This window comes from Vidua macroura, chromosome 2 (assembly GCF_024509145.1).
Source record: "Vidua macroura isolate BioBank_ID:100142 chromosome 2, ASM2450914v1, whole genome shotgun sequence".
Taxonomy (NCBI): domain Eukaryota; kingdom Metazoa; phylum Chordata; class Aves; order Passeriformes; family Viduidae; genus Vidua; species Vidua macroura.
The window spans coordinates 98063491-98078096 of record NC_071572.1 but is presented as its reverse complement, the minus strand read 5'-3'; the positions used below and the strand labels follow the sequence as shown (position 1 = coordinate 98078096).

At 41.9% G+C, this 14606-nt stretch overlaps 1 protein-coding gene across 5 annotated transcripts; it reads right to left on the bottom strand.

Moving 5' to 3' along the window:
- Positions 1–372: 372 nt before the first annotated feature.
- On the bottom strand, positions 373–13967 carry SLC25A15 (solute carrier family 25 member 15). 5 transcript variants are annotated; one of them, XM_053970371.1, is made up of 8 exons: positions 13898–13967; positions 12636–12739; positions 10804–10931; positions 7668–7926; positions 5243–5380; positions 4746–4915; positions 3613–3771; positions 373–2726 (listed from the first exon to the last, which is right to left on the bottom strand). In XM_053970371.1, the coding sequence occupies exons 3-8, from the start codon at positions 10856–10858 to the stop codon at positions 2602–2604; spliced, it is 906 nt and encodes a 301-aa protein (XP_053826346.1). In that variant the 5' UTR covers positions 10859–10931; positions 12636–12739; positions 13898–13967; the 3' UTR covers positions 373–2601. The 5 variants fall into 5 exon arrangements, with proteins under 5 accessions (XP_053826346.1, XP_053826347.1, XP_053826348.1 ...); XM_053970372.1 differs by lacking the exon at positions 13898–13967 and adding an exon at positions 13368–13408; XM_053970373.1 differs by lacking the exon at positions 13898–13967 and adding an exon at positions 12998–13180 and having other exon boundaries at positions 10804–10928; positions 12632–12739.
- Positions 13968–14606: the final 639 nt, after the last annotated feature.

The following is a 14606-nucleotide window of genomic DNA, read 5'->3' as shown; positions in this document are numbered from 1 at the left end:
TATATGTGGAATTTACGTGACCTATGCTGGACTCTCGGCATTCTTCTGACAGAAAACCTTATAGCCTGTATCACGGTAATCTAGAAACTTGAAATTTGAGGTGAACCTTAATACTAGAACTGACTTTGGTGCTAACAAAGCAACAGGCCAAGTGCTGAACTATGGGTTTCATTTTCCATAGATGTAAAATCAGCAGTTGTTTCACAGCACCTTACTATCGCTGCCCCCTTCCCCTCAGTTTTGAGGACTTTATATGTTCATTGATTGTATAAAGTCTTTTTCTTTCATTCCAGAAAGGTGGTGATGCTGAATTCAACCTTTTTGTTTCTCAGTTAGATGAGCTTGTTAAATGGCATAAACAATCATCAGGTACTCAGTTAATCAAATGAAACTTTATTTCTGTGAATTCCTGTACCAACGTCATCAAGTTTTTAGCTGAACAACTGATACACATGTACAGCTCAAGCACCTCTGAATGGAAAAATTACTGCTTACATCAACTTCAGAAGGTAAACTCTCAAAAATGCCACTAACTTCTTGCTGTAGGTTGTTTTAAATACCCTGCTTCTCTTGAGGCTTCAGTTTTTGTATTAAAGACTGCAACCATGAGCTTTAAAAAATGAAAGCGAAGACATATCTAAGAAATAGATTGAAGTATTCCACTGAGGTGGAGTCTGTCCCCACCTTTTCATAACTATTAGAAACATGTACAAATATACTATTTCTCTTAGCTAGACAACTTTGACAAGAAGGGGAAGTCTAACAACTCTTAAAGCCTTATCCTCCTACCTGAAACATTTAAACATTTGGTATAAATTCCTTTTAAAGTACTGGCAATGCAGAGTGGTGCTGCCCCTAGTGTACCAGTCAGTTAAGGTGTATTGGTGCAGTAGACACTGAAGATTCTTCAGCCGTGCCCTGCTTTAACTGCCTTTTCTCATGGTGTATGAAAGTGAGATGAATTGTTCTTTCTGCACTTGGAGGCTGGAGGAGCAAGAAGGTTTTGTGGAACTGCAGCAGCCACCTTCCATCAAAGAGGCTGCAACAATGCAAGGAACGAGCCAGTTTAAGTGCACCCTGGCTCCACTGCAAGAGGCAGCAGGTATTGAGGTGATTTCATCTATGCCTAAATCCTGTTCCCTTTTCTGGGATCTGAAAGGGAAGCTGTAACATGCAAAACTAGGTTGTTCCAGCTCTGTCTGTCACTGACAAATGTGGCTACTGTGACAAGTTGCTAATCTTCCTGTAGCTGTGATGATTTCGGTGAGTTAAAGGGCTCTGTCTGTGCCCCCCACTGCCCCCACACCGGTGGGCTGCAGTTAGAGCACCGAGGCAGTATATCTGTACAACTCCAGGACAAGTTTGTGCTGTTTTAAGACCTGCTCAACTTATTCTAGGCTAAGGCAGTAGCTGCTTCTTACAAAGCAGAACATGCTTGTAGAAAGAGCATTTTACTTGAAGAACAAAGGGGGCATCTGGAAAGAGGTGTCACTGCATAATTTTGGGCAATACTGACTAACTGCATATTTAATCCAGTAACATGACCAAGCAGGCCATGCCCTCCAGGCCAGAAGGTGATACAAGCTATCCAGTCATATGAGTTTTTTCCACTCAGCTGAAGAGGCACAGCAAGTGGCAAGACTCCAGCCCCAGTAAGACTGCTATGTCAGAGACCATGGTGTCAGTTAACAACTCGGTTCTGGCTTTCTGTTCCTCTTCAGCTTCCTGTCATTCCAGCATGTGGCCTCATTCATGCCAAGGTCATCTAAACGGGAGCCTGCACAAAGTTACAATTCTGTGCTCAGAGGCAGCACCTATTTCCAGCAGTGTCCCTTATGTTAAGTGGTGCCTAGCATACTCCAGCACTTCTTGAAAGGATTTAGAAAACCATGCAATGCAGCATAGCCTCCTTAATGTTGTTACTGTGCTTCTTTTATCAAAAAGGTAAGCATATATTGGGCTTTAAGTCTCATATAAGGTAGGGGGTAAATGTTTCCTACTTCTGTCAACCCATTCACTAGGACAGAGTATGTATGTCAGACACCCTCTGCTGTGACCTTGGCAAGTCACAGAGCAGCAGGGAGCCAGAGCAGGACAGGGGCGTAGCTGGAAAAGGAAAGGTCTCCCTAGGTGAGGGGTATGTCCAAGTAATCTATATTCAGGGAGATTTGACAAGAACTGATGTTACTTTGAGTCAGACATCAGTAACAACTGCAAAAGGTCATAATTGCAGCACAGTTTTAAAACCAATGCTTTGCTATAGACAACTCACAACCTACTCTTGCATGTTACATTAAACCCCATAGGTCAATGTAAGTATTTTTAGCACCAATACAGGTCAGCAAAGACATTTATGACATACAGTGTACCTAGTGCAGAATCTGTAAGAGCGAGATAGTTCTGCTTGTGCAATTCAAGCAACATGTGCATACCTCCATAAAATCACCTGATTTTAAAAGATTATAAATCTTAAACTGGAGTTGAGTTCCTAAAATTAGGTCACTGATTTGGTTCTGCTCAGACCATCATGTGATCTATGTTTTTCATCATTTATTTAAATGACCCTTAAACAATCTCTTGTTCTTCGTTTGCTGGATGGTATCAGTAAGAATCTATTTGTTTCATCATAAGTTTCCGGCTGTACTCGTAGGCAAGGAACAGTGCCCCGTTGGCCACGAATGCACGGATCATAGTTGGTGTTAGTCCAGAATACAAGGCAAGCACGCCTAGAAATGAAACCAGAACCCATTAACAATTTATTAAAGTGGCTGTCTGCATCAACCACTATGCTCTTACCTGTGAAGGCTACTGAAGCAGTGCTTCTGCTTAGAGGTGCAGGAAGACAGAGAGCTGAACTCACTGGTGTAGCTACTGATTGCAGTGGTACTGGGTATTGATACAGGAGTATCTAATGTTGTAACAGGAGTTTAGCCATGTAAGGGTTTATGCTAGATGCTTATTTCAGATATGACAAGGTCTTGGTCAACTGAGATAATTTGACAGTGGCTGTACTACAGCTGGCAAGGGGGTAGCAGGACTATGTTAGAGCTGTGCCCCAAGTCAGACTCCAGTTCTGATGAGTATCTTACCTAGCAATGGGGCCAGGATTCATATCTGCTGCCATGTATATTAGACCCTCTTCCAAAGCACTTGACACAGGCCTTTTCCAGGGAGGAGATGCTGAGGTAGATGCCTCAAGTTGCCAGGCTGGATAGGGCTGTTTGATAAATCAATCCTTAGGTAATCATATATTACCTTCTAGAGGTGAAGAAACTTCTGCATGGAACTTACCTACTTCCTTCAGTTTTCATGTATAGGTTTGGTCACAAGTAACAGAGCCCATTTCTTTATCTATTTTTAATGCCTAGTAAGCTTCTGTTAGGCTTAAGTGAATAATCTCCTGAACCAAGAGGCAGGGAAGATGAAGTAGGTCTCAGTTTCTAGATTCCAAGCTTTCCATTACATGAAGTAGATATTTGTTTGCTAGAAACAGTTATTATCTGTCTCTAACACATTATCACTGGACTAGGTTTCTTAAGTGATTTTGGTATTGGAGGGTATAGATTTCAGTCTGCAGCCCTATAGATTCAGTTGAACTGCTTGGATACTTACCTTCAGTTCTCACAACAGTTACAAATGTTCCCATAAAGCCTGCCTGTTTTCCAGCCATTGAAAGAACCTGAATTCTAGATTTGACACAGTCCACAGGATACACAGCAATCCACAGACAGCTGCCTCCAAAACCTCCACTTAGTAACAAAGGAATGGGACCTAAAAGTTAAGAAATAGACTTTTATACACCACAATATTCACCAACACAAATATAACATTATTTCATCTACAGGATTCAAAGGGAACAGAGGAAGCTGCTTATGACAAAAGAGCAGTTGTTCTCTCACTAACCTTAATTTCAAGCCACTGGTAAATTGCAAGTCTTAACTAGAAACTCAAAGATTATAAAGAGTGCCTCAGATTATTGGCAGCATTAAAAAACTATAACTCAGAATTCAATTTTGATTGTATTAACTAAAATCACTTTTTTAACACTTGTAATCACTTTCCAAGGCTAATTGTGAAATGGTTTAGAGTAACATCATATAGTGTTACTAATCATATATAGAGAATTTGGTAGAGTTATTTTGTAATCAGTCATTGCTTTCATGATGAACCTGGATTTTGTATTTCAGATGAGATGTTTGTAAATGTTTTGTTACATGTCCAAAATGCATGCAGATGAAATCCTGACTCCAAGCAAGACTGGTTCAGGAGACAGGCAATCTTTATTCTGGCACCACCATGTTTTTTTCATTTCTAATTTTCAATCTCAGTGTTCTCTTACTATCATTGTAAGTACAGCTAATGGTCAGCATACAGTTCAGCATATACTTGAACATACTGTTCAAGAGAATGCAGCTAAATACTTCAAAATCACTCTGAATGGCAGCTGAAATGAAATAGTTCACAGTTGTGTTACACTGTGGGGTCGGGTATTTCAGCAGTTTTGTAGTGTTAGCTCACTGTGTTAATTCTCTATTTATGATACATCCTGCTTCGTTGGAAAATGGTCACTTCAATAATTTATTATTATGTATACACCAGACTCAGCCCTCCATATTTAGTATGCCTCATTTCCTTCATTTTGCACGTATTTTACAACATTATTAGTATATCTTCAGAGAAGATATGCCCCCCTTTATGTCCCCCATGACAACATGCTAAAACCCACCTGTAAAAAGGCACCATACCTAATTCATCTTTTGATCTCCCAGAGGCAAAGAATGTCCGGCTTAGTTCATACCCTCCAAAGAAGAAAAAATAGCCTGGGACTTCCCGCAGCAAAGTGCTCAACAGGCCACGATAAAATCCAAGGGGACCATCCTTTTGGATAACACCCTTCACTACTGACCAAACTGTACTGAGAGAGGTTGACCCAGTTAGTGATACTTACTAGCCAGATAATGAGAAGTTACAGACCAATAGATAACTGCAGCAACAATTAATGGTGAGACCTATTGTGCAAACAATTGAATTCATATAAGACTTAGAGCGAGATCCTGCTAGGAGCCCTTCAGTAGCATCCAGCTTTACTATCACCCAGAAGGTCAGCAGGCTGTGACCCTCCCAGCCACAACTCCTCTCTGGTTAGCAATGCACTATAAGTGTGACACTGAGCCAATAGAGGATTTGAAGAAATAATACACAAGAAAGGATTTCAGGGATATTGAGCTGGGTGTATACTTACTTGTGTCCCTGGATTATCTTTCCTGACAACTGCATTTCATGCATGGCCTGTAGCCGGCACTTCACCAGCTCTGTGGGACAGAGGACAAGGGCGGCAAAGGCAGAGGCAAAGGAGCCTGCAGCAGCATTCTGTAGATCACTGCAAGAAAGAAACTGCAGAAGGTATTTGGGCACTGACCTTCAGTGCAGTGGAGCCACTGCACCAGCAATCAGCTTCCTGCACCTGTATTGTAAATACCATCAAGAAAAACTGGCTGTCTTGGGGGAAAGATTCTTAAGGGCAAAGGGCAGTTACTTGAACCAGAGGGAGGAAAACCCAGCTCATCCCATATCCTTATACAACTGAAAGACACCTTTTTTGACACCAAAGAGATATGTTGCAACCTCTACCCTTTTTGCTATACTTCAGTGATTGCAGCAGAATAAAAGCCAGGAAGGGAAGATTTCATAGCATTTATGAACAATTCCACAGGCTTGTTTTACTGGGAAATTTTGGTTGCTTATTATTTCCTCAAAGAGAATAGGAGCAATAATCACCTCACACAGATAGATGTTAGTATTTTCAAATTCACCTTACCAGTATTAATAAAGGCTTTCAGTGGAAGATGCTAGAAAACTGAAAGCAGGCACAATGGATCACTGTAATCTTTGTATGGATGTGCTGCTATGAATGCAACCATGTGAATCAGAGACAGCACAAACATAAACCACACCACCAAACAAGAGAGCACTGTCATCTGCAGTGACTCAGTGTTCCAAAACTGGGGCTTATTTTGTGGTGATTTTACACATACCACAGATTCTGGGTTGCTAAACTGCCAGGACTCAAAAGGCTGGTACTTGAGGGCAACACTGCTTTATGATGCATTTTAAACGGGCTCCTACAGACACTGGTGTTTTGGACAGGAGCTGCATAGAAGTGGAGCTTCTCTTTCAGAACCTGGGGAGTCAGCACAGCTGAGACTGATCTCACTGCAGCACAGAAATTCTTTCCATCCAAGGGAGATGCTTCCCTTGTCCCCAGCAGTTTGATACATCTATAGTATGAGAGATTAAAACTACAACTTTTCACCTTGAAGCATCACAAAACTCAAGTTATGACATGAAGCAAAGCTCATGACATTCAGATATGGCAGTAATGAGAACTTTCAAAGTGGAAGATATCAGTAACTACCTGCAAAGCTGCAAATAGAATTCAGCACTTCTCTTTCCATTTTGCTGTCTCACTTTAGACTTTATGATGAAATCTGTTGGTTGAACTCAGCATATGTTAAAAGATAAACAGAATTTAGCATTTCTCTCTTCATTTCTTTTCTTTGTGACTTATGCATCAGTGATATGTATTCCTTTAACTGAAAAGTGTTTTATAGTTTGTCCTTTTCTGAAGGTGTAACAGTACAGTAACAATGGGTGGGGGTGTCCTGGACAGACCACATGTTCTCATCAGGGCCCTGCTGAAGACCATGTCAATACAATTCTCTCTTAAATGTGCCTCATAAGGTGCCCCCACAGTGATCCAGATGAAGAGAATAAGGAAACAACATCAAGGGACAATCTTTCAAGTAAACTTAAATTCTTTAATGTTTTGTCCTAGAACAGCTCTGCAGTCACACTATTTGACCTTGAATCAACAAGGCATTAAAGAGCCATCTTGGATCTGAAAAGCACCATTTCCTGACCAAGGAAATAAATGTCAGATGTCAAAGGTGCTTGCTATTGCTGCATACTCACATTCCCATTCTGTATCCAACTTCAGAGTAGTACACCAATATACTGTTTAAAAGTTTCCTGCACTACCTTCCCTACATCCAGCATAACCATGGTGCCTCAGTCACTTGAGATGATCCTAGGACATCTGCACACCTGTGGTCTAGCTCCCAGGATGATCGCAAAAGACATTGAAGAAGGGAAACATATTGCTGGTAGGCCTACTTCCTACATTTTAATGGGTAGGGAAAGGTAAGGTGTTTGTAGGGTGAGCAAGCTTTTGAACCTTAAATAAATACATATTTAAAAGCAAGACAATATTAGAAAAGTGCCCTTCCCCCTTAGTATGCCTCCTTGTAGGAAGAGCCACTAGCTCCCCTGCAAAGTCAGAACAACCTAGATATTAAGGGAATACTAACTTTCAGGTGTGGAAATGCTCCATCCTATTGGTGAAAATGTTCCAGGTCTTGAATACTCCAGTTAAGCTGTGATCATCTAAACCAGCCAGCTGCAGTGACTGGTTAGTAGATGGCTCTGTTGTATTAGACACTATATTGTCACACTAAGGCCTACATTCCAAAATTTACTACACTGTACACTGTTAGAGGAGAGCCTCGGACCTCACTTGCACCTGACAGTACAGTATTAACAAATAGCAATTGCATGAAATTTTATATACTTATTTATTTTAAAATACAAACCAGATATTTATTACTAACCTGAGCTTTGTTTTCCTGTCGACTCCAACAATTCTTCTCACAATTTGTTGGCAAAATCCATAGCACATAAACAGAACGGAGTTCTCTGCGACGTTGGCTACAAGTGCTGGTGTGGTTCCCTTGTAGAAGCCTCGAAATCCCACTTGCTTATAGGTTTTGACAAAACAGTCAACAAGTCCTTTGTACATGCTGGGGAACGTCTGCATCTTCACCTTTGCAGTGTCAAAGGGCTGGCCAGTCACCACACAGGCTGTCCCACCTAGGCAAGCAGTGGAAGTTAACAGTGGCTGAAGGTTATCACAACTGCAACACCTATTCTGGAGCACCAGTATTAGGAAAATCACACAGAAAGCAAAGATTAATTAATTCCCTGTAGGAAAAGACAAGTGCACTGATTTTAGCACAATGGCATCAATTGTCACTGGTGAATTTAGTTACCTTAAGAAAAAAAAATCAGGCAAAGGAGCAGTAACATCACGATTCTCATTAAACATTTTTTTATCTCATGAAAAGCAAGCATCTAAATGAATCAGCTCACTTTTATAAACTTGTACTGAATTAAAAGTATTGTTCTGCAATCAAGTCACTTGTGTCAATGAGTTAAATAACATTTTCCTTTGCCCATTAATGCAGTGGTTCAGAAGGCATCTCTGATTTTACAGTCCAATAATAACAAAAAAATCTCAACCTTGAAAGATTAGTAATCAAGTGATTCCTCCAGGACAAGAGGAACACTGCTGAGAGTGCTAAACTGATCATACATAATAAATTGATAACCAAAGACTCAAATCCTTTACTTCAAAACTCCAGATGGCTCTTAAGCACATCTCTTTCCAGAGACTGGAAGTTTCAAGTGTAAGCTGAAAAAGGGCAAAATTTCTCAACATGTTGTCTTTTCCAAACTGAACTGCAAGGTCAACACCCTGAAAACTTGTGTAATATTTCCATCAATGTCATCAATAACCATTTTGCTCACAGTGCAGTGTTCTTCTGCAAGATCTAACTCAATTCTGTAGTCTGCAGGAAGAGCTGATGTTACACTTTTTCAGTAAGAAAACATGTACAGCAATAGCAATCTATTAGAAGCAGATACTTGACAGGAAACACATGATAGGTGTACCTTATATGGGGTTCATGGTTTTGTTTTTGCAAGAGAGAACTTTACTAAAACAGAAGCTGATCTTTAACCAAAGCACAGTTGACATGCACATTCTTTAAATAATCTGCAAATGCAGTTAGGAAAGCAACTGAAATGGAAACAAATTTGTGCATCCAATTAAGATTAGTTATTTTTCTTTTAAGTGGGGAGAAGAGTAAGTATTTGTTTAACTGGAGTTATTTGCAATCCATTTTACTCTTTGCAAACACATTTGTATAACATTGTTCATGCTTCTCTGCAAAGAGGTACTCCAGGCCATTGAGAGAAACTCAGAATCTAGCTGCCATAAAACCTCATTCCCAACCAGATCATTAAGAGCTTCAGAGCAAATCAAGCAAGGAAGCACAGAGTTTCCTGCTCTGGAAGGATATCCTAGGAGAAAAGTAGCTGGCTCAGACCAGTAACACCCATGTAAGCTTCAAATGAAAAGCAGAGCTGGGAAGGCTCAGCCAATGTTATCTGCAGGGAATTCAGGTAGAGATATTAATCTACAGGACAAATGCTAGGTTCCTGTAATAAAATAATGGCTGTTGGAAGATGTCCAGGGAAACCAGGAATGATCTTGGAAATGTAAAGCTGAAAAACTGAGAGTTGACAGAATGGCTGTTCCAAAAAGGCTGTTACTGAAGTTGGCTCAAAAAGCCTAGTGAACAGCAGCAATGAACTTTGTAAGCCTCAAGATAAAGACCAAGAGTCCTAGTTGTTATCTGAAATATTAAGAGAAATATAATTCTTCCAGCCAGCAGTAAAGATTCACAAAAAACTGAACCCAACTACAAAATTAAACCAGAAGCCCAAAAAGTCAAATCTGTTTGAACATTCAGACAAGTGTGGTCCTAATAATATGGCAGTGGGGGGGGGGGGGGGGGGGAAAGAGTCCAATTGAATCAAAGAAGGTATTAGAGGTTGCTTAGATCCTAGGCAAAGGACTATGACCACAGACAGCCAAATGACTTATTTATTCTTGTCCAGAATTTACTTGCCTCAATATGTCATTACTTATCAGGTAGTCAAGACTGTGTCTGGAGAGGAAGGTAAAACCAGGTTATACATTTTCTGGAGGAACAAGCTGTTTGCTTACTTAATTACATTTTCTAAAGAGTGCAGAGATTGCCACACTGGACTTGGGCTGTTACCCCTTCTTTCTCACTGCACTATTAACCTCTACTCTGACAAATGACCACAAATAACTACCATTGAATGCACTTAACACCATTAATACTGTCACATTCACAGCATTAACATTGAAAGGACTGACTGTAATATTTATTGTGTGGGAAAGAAAAAAAGATCAGTAACACTGTCTAAACTAGTTACAAAAGTAAATTAGACAAATCTTCCTCCTTTTCCATATAACCACTGTTAGGTTCGAAGTGTCAAAAAGACCCCTTTTCCCTGGCAGAGTTCAAAATTGGATCCCTGAGCCACAGACATTACCAACATGGCAAGATCAGTGAGAAAGTGCAACCATTTCCACACAACTGGTCCAGCAAAATTTTACAGCACAGAGCAGACTGAAGTGGAAGTCAGTTACACAAATTCATCATCAGTTCTACTACAGGTTTTAGAGATTCACACCAGGATGTTGTCTGAGCCAGAAACCCTTCAGGTAGCGTTTTGTCCCTTTCAGTTAGGGACGGTTCCTGTGACAAAAGCAGCACCTCAATCACTCACACACTGACTTCCTTGCAAAACTCTACTGATACTCTGATTCTTAAACTCATGTAAGCAGAACTTAAACCTCCTTATAGAAAATGATTAGTCCGAGAAAGGTGTTATGTCTTCTTCACTGTGTGGCAAGGGTTTCTCCAGGGAGGAGCAATAGTGATACAGTTACAACACTGGCTGAGGTCACTGCTTCTCCTCATACCCTTAAAACACAGAGGGTGAAGCTTTTTATAGCAAGTCAAAACTGCTCTTATATTTGTCAAAGGCATTAAATCTGTCTCTCAGAAGTTTTGTGCAATTAAGCATTACCTGCAGCACCTGCTGTGAGGTCAATAGCAGCCTGAACAGCCGAGTTGATCCTCATGCTTCACACTTGTTTATCAGTTATTTCAGAGCAAAGTCTCCTGTTTCCTGTTAGGTATGGAGATACTTGTCTCCTGAGGGAAGAGAAAGATGAAACATACACAATTTACAACAACTTGACAGGCAAAAGTATTACAGGAATTCCCTCAGATCCACTCTTCAATTTAGAGATAGAAAGTGGTGCTCAGGAATGAGACTTAGCATATTTGTATTTTGACTGATTTTGCTGCACTGGGCAGGTCTCCTGGAATATCACTGCCTATCTTCAGCTTACTTGGGCTTTCCAGCTTATCTCCCTGGATCTCTCAAATGAAAGCAAAAGAGTACATCCAGGGAACAGTGTTGAAGGTTAGTTTTATATTGATTGTAGCAATCTTCCCTCAGGTGTCTAAGGCTGGAATATTTAATGCTTGTCTCACCTCCTCATCTATAAAGCAAAACAGAATCTGCTCTCCTTATGGTGAAGAACAGTTAAGAAAACTCTACCCATGATGATATACTGGGTGGCTTTCAGAAGAGGAGTAGAAAAGGGAATGAACATGAACATCTTGAATTGTGTCTAGCTGTCATGTTCCTAGTGCAAGTCCTCCCCACAACACAATATTATAAATAAGAATTACACCTTGTCTCTCAGGAAGGCAGCTGGAAAGCAGAAATACAAATGTGACACTTTGAAATAAAACATTCAAATGAATTCAGTTCTCAGGTTTGCATCAAGACACTTTCACTGCGCAAGCAGTTAAAACAAGCTTATTTATCTGGGGTAAAATAACTCAGGTGAAGATCTCCCACTGTTTCAGAACTGTGCTGCTGAGCGAGACACTTCTCTGGCAGTGCTGTCAAAAAGCTGCATGAATCTTAAAACCCACACAAATACACATGTGAATTAGTGCCTCATTGGCTTTTAAGCATGTCTTCAAGCACAGTACATCAGTAAACAGAACAATTTTCACTCCTCTACCTACTGTAATGCTTCTTTTGAAGCCTGTTACCTCCCAAAATGTATTTTGGCATAATTTGAATGGGAAACATAATTCCCAGTAGGCTACCTTGAAAGAATCATAGAAAGACACATTGTATAAATCACATCCTTTGTACAAGAAACATAGACACTTGAATACAACCAAGACTTTAAGAAAGTCTTTCTCTAAACAGATTTATTTTTCTTGAACATTAAAAGATACACCAGTAGGCCAAATACTGCCACTCAGTGACTACCCATCCAATCTGTTTCATTAATCTAAACGAGTTTAAAACAAAATAAAACATTGCTCTTCCAATAAATGGCACTAACACATGTAATTTCACAACTGTGGCTTCAGATTTGAACTGTTTTGTTACTGACAGCACAGCACACTAGGTGTTACTTCAACATGGAGGCTCCAAGGCCAAATTATGCTTGGTTATCCTATATATCTCATTAGTGTTCACACTGCACTCTGAGTTTTGCTCCTCATTTAGGGGAGAAAAAACCAAATCATTGAGAAAGACTTTGAATGAAAGGAATTACTAGAGAGCAGCAATTGCCTGCATTCAGTAAAATGTACACTGCTTTCATCACGCTGAGCGCTTATCGACTCGTGGCAGTCCCCAAAGGGAGCATATGCCAGATCACCCACAGAAAACTTGGCAGCAGAAAGGAAAAAGTATATGCCTATAAAAATATGGACATTTTAAGAGACAAAGAAGTTTAGCCATCTGATCTATATCAGCACAGTGCCACTTTCATAAGATTTAAGTCTTAGTCAAAACTAAATTAGTAATATATAAGTACATACCTTTTTTTCCTGTTTGTAATAATACTACTGTATTAAAAGCTGAACGTGGGTAGAACGAGGTAGCAACTGCTCTGTGACTTCCAAAGCAAATCCAAACCTCAAACCTGGAAATACAGAAGCATTAGTTAGTGTAACAGGTCCTGCAGAGTCCTCTGCAAGCAGATGTTATTTCAGCTCCAGATGTTTCTCTCTGCCCGTGCAGTCTCCGAAGACCGAGATGCACCCAGAAGGCAGCGCTGCTCCTTGCAACAGTCCGCGTGGGCAGGCCGGCACCCGGCGGCAGCTTCCCAAGGTCACAGCAGGCCGGCATCCCGGCAGCAGCAGCGGCAGGGCAGCAGTGGCAGGGCAGCAGCGGGGCTCACCGCGGCTGTCACACGTGCTGGAGGCGGGAGCGCACAGAGCCACACCGGGCCACACCGCCAGCTCCAGCCTTCCTTAGGGAGGAAGGCTGCGCACTCCCGTTCCGCCAACACCCGCCCGCTTGGAGCAGGAAGCCCCGGTCAGCGTTCGGCGGAGGCCCGCGGTGGCAGGGCCCGCCCGTCTCCGGCCCGGTGCCTCTCGCGGGCGGCCGCGCCCGCAGCCGCGGCTTCCCGGGGCCCGCGCGCAGCCGAGCCCGCGCCCGCCCGGGCCTGTGCGCGGTGCCGAGCCGCGGAACCCTCCGGGCCGGCCGCCACCACCCCCGCCCCGCCGGAGAGGGCGAGCCCGCTGCCCCCGCCCGCAGCCCCCGCTCACCGGAGCCGCCGCCGCCCGAGCGGCCCCGCCGCCTCTGCCCCGAAATAGGCGGCGACGGAGGCGGCGCGGCCCCCGGGAAGGCGCGGGCCGGGCAGGCGGCGGGTCTGGGCTCTGAGCTGGGGTTGGGCTGTGTTTCAGCTTACTGAGCAGGATGCAACCGAATTTCTTAATTAAAACCACTTTTTTTTTTTTTTTTTTTTTTAATTTCTTGGGGTTTTTTTTTTCTTAGATGTATGTTTGGTTTTATATTTATTTTTCTTCTAGTTGGGTGATTTTGTTGTGTTTTTTTTAAGGATTTGTTTAGGAATTGAGTACTCTCTAACAACAACAGTTTGTGTATACAAAGGAACTCCCGTGAGTCCCGAGACACTCTCCTAAGCTGTCACTTTCGTGATCCTGGCTTTTTGGGACTTTGAGGTGGCATACAATGAGCCAAACCACTATGGCGAGGGCTAATACTTTTGTCAGCTGAAACTACACAACACTTTTTTTTTTTCTTTTGATTTTTTTCCCTTTTGATTTGAAGTTACCCGAAGTGCTTGCAATAAGGCTTATCAGGAACAATGTCTGGTTGAAAGCAGTAGGACACGGTACAGTCTGTAGCAAGGTAAATGAACAGCAGCCATAATGTGTATCAATGATCAGTCATATTTGAGATACTCTGCCAGACCAGGCAGCGTTTCTGGGAAGCAACTGTACGCTCTGTAATCCCTCTTGAGCTGCATATGTGTTTGCGTGGGTTGAGACATGCAGACCTACATATTTCGTCTTAGATCCATGGTGTTTTCCACCAAATAAAATGGATGGCTCCTACTTTCACAGCTCAAACCAAGGAAAAAACAGCATAAACAAAATTATAAACTTAAATGAGTCTTTTTTCCCATCACTTTTAATTAATTGAAGGGTTCAGATTTTACTTTCTCACATGTTTATGTAACGTATTGGTTGGAAGGGAGCTTAAAGACCATCTAGTTCTGAACCCCCTGCCATGGGCAGGGACACCTTTCAGTACACTGAGTTGCTCAGTTTCATCCAAACTGCCCTTGAACAATTCCAGGCATGGGGCATCCACAGCTTCTCTGGGCAACCTGTTTCAGTGCCTCACCACCCTCACAGTGACAAATTTCTTTCTAACAACTAATCTAACCCTACTCTCACATTGAAGCCACTCTCCAGCTCTCTTGTTGGCTCCCTTCAGGAACTGGAAGGCTGCATTTTGGTGACCCTGAGGCCTTATCT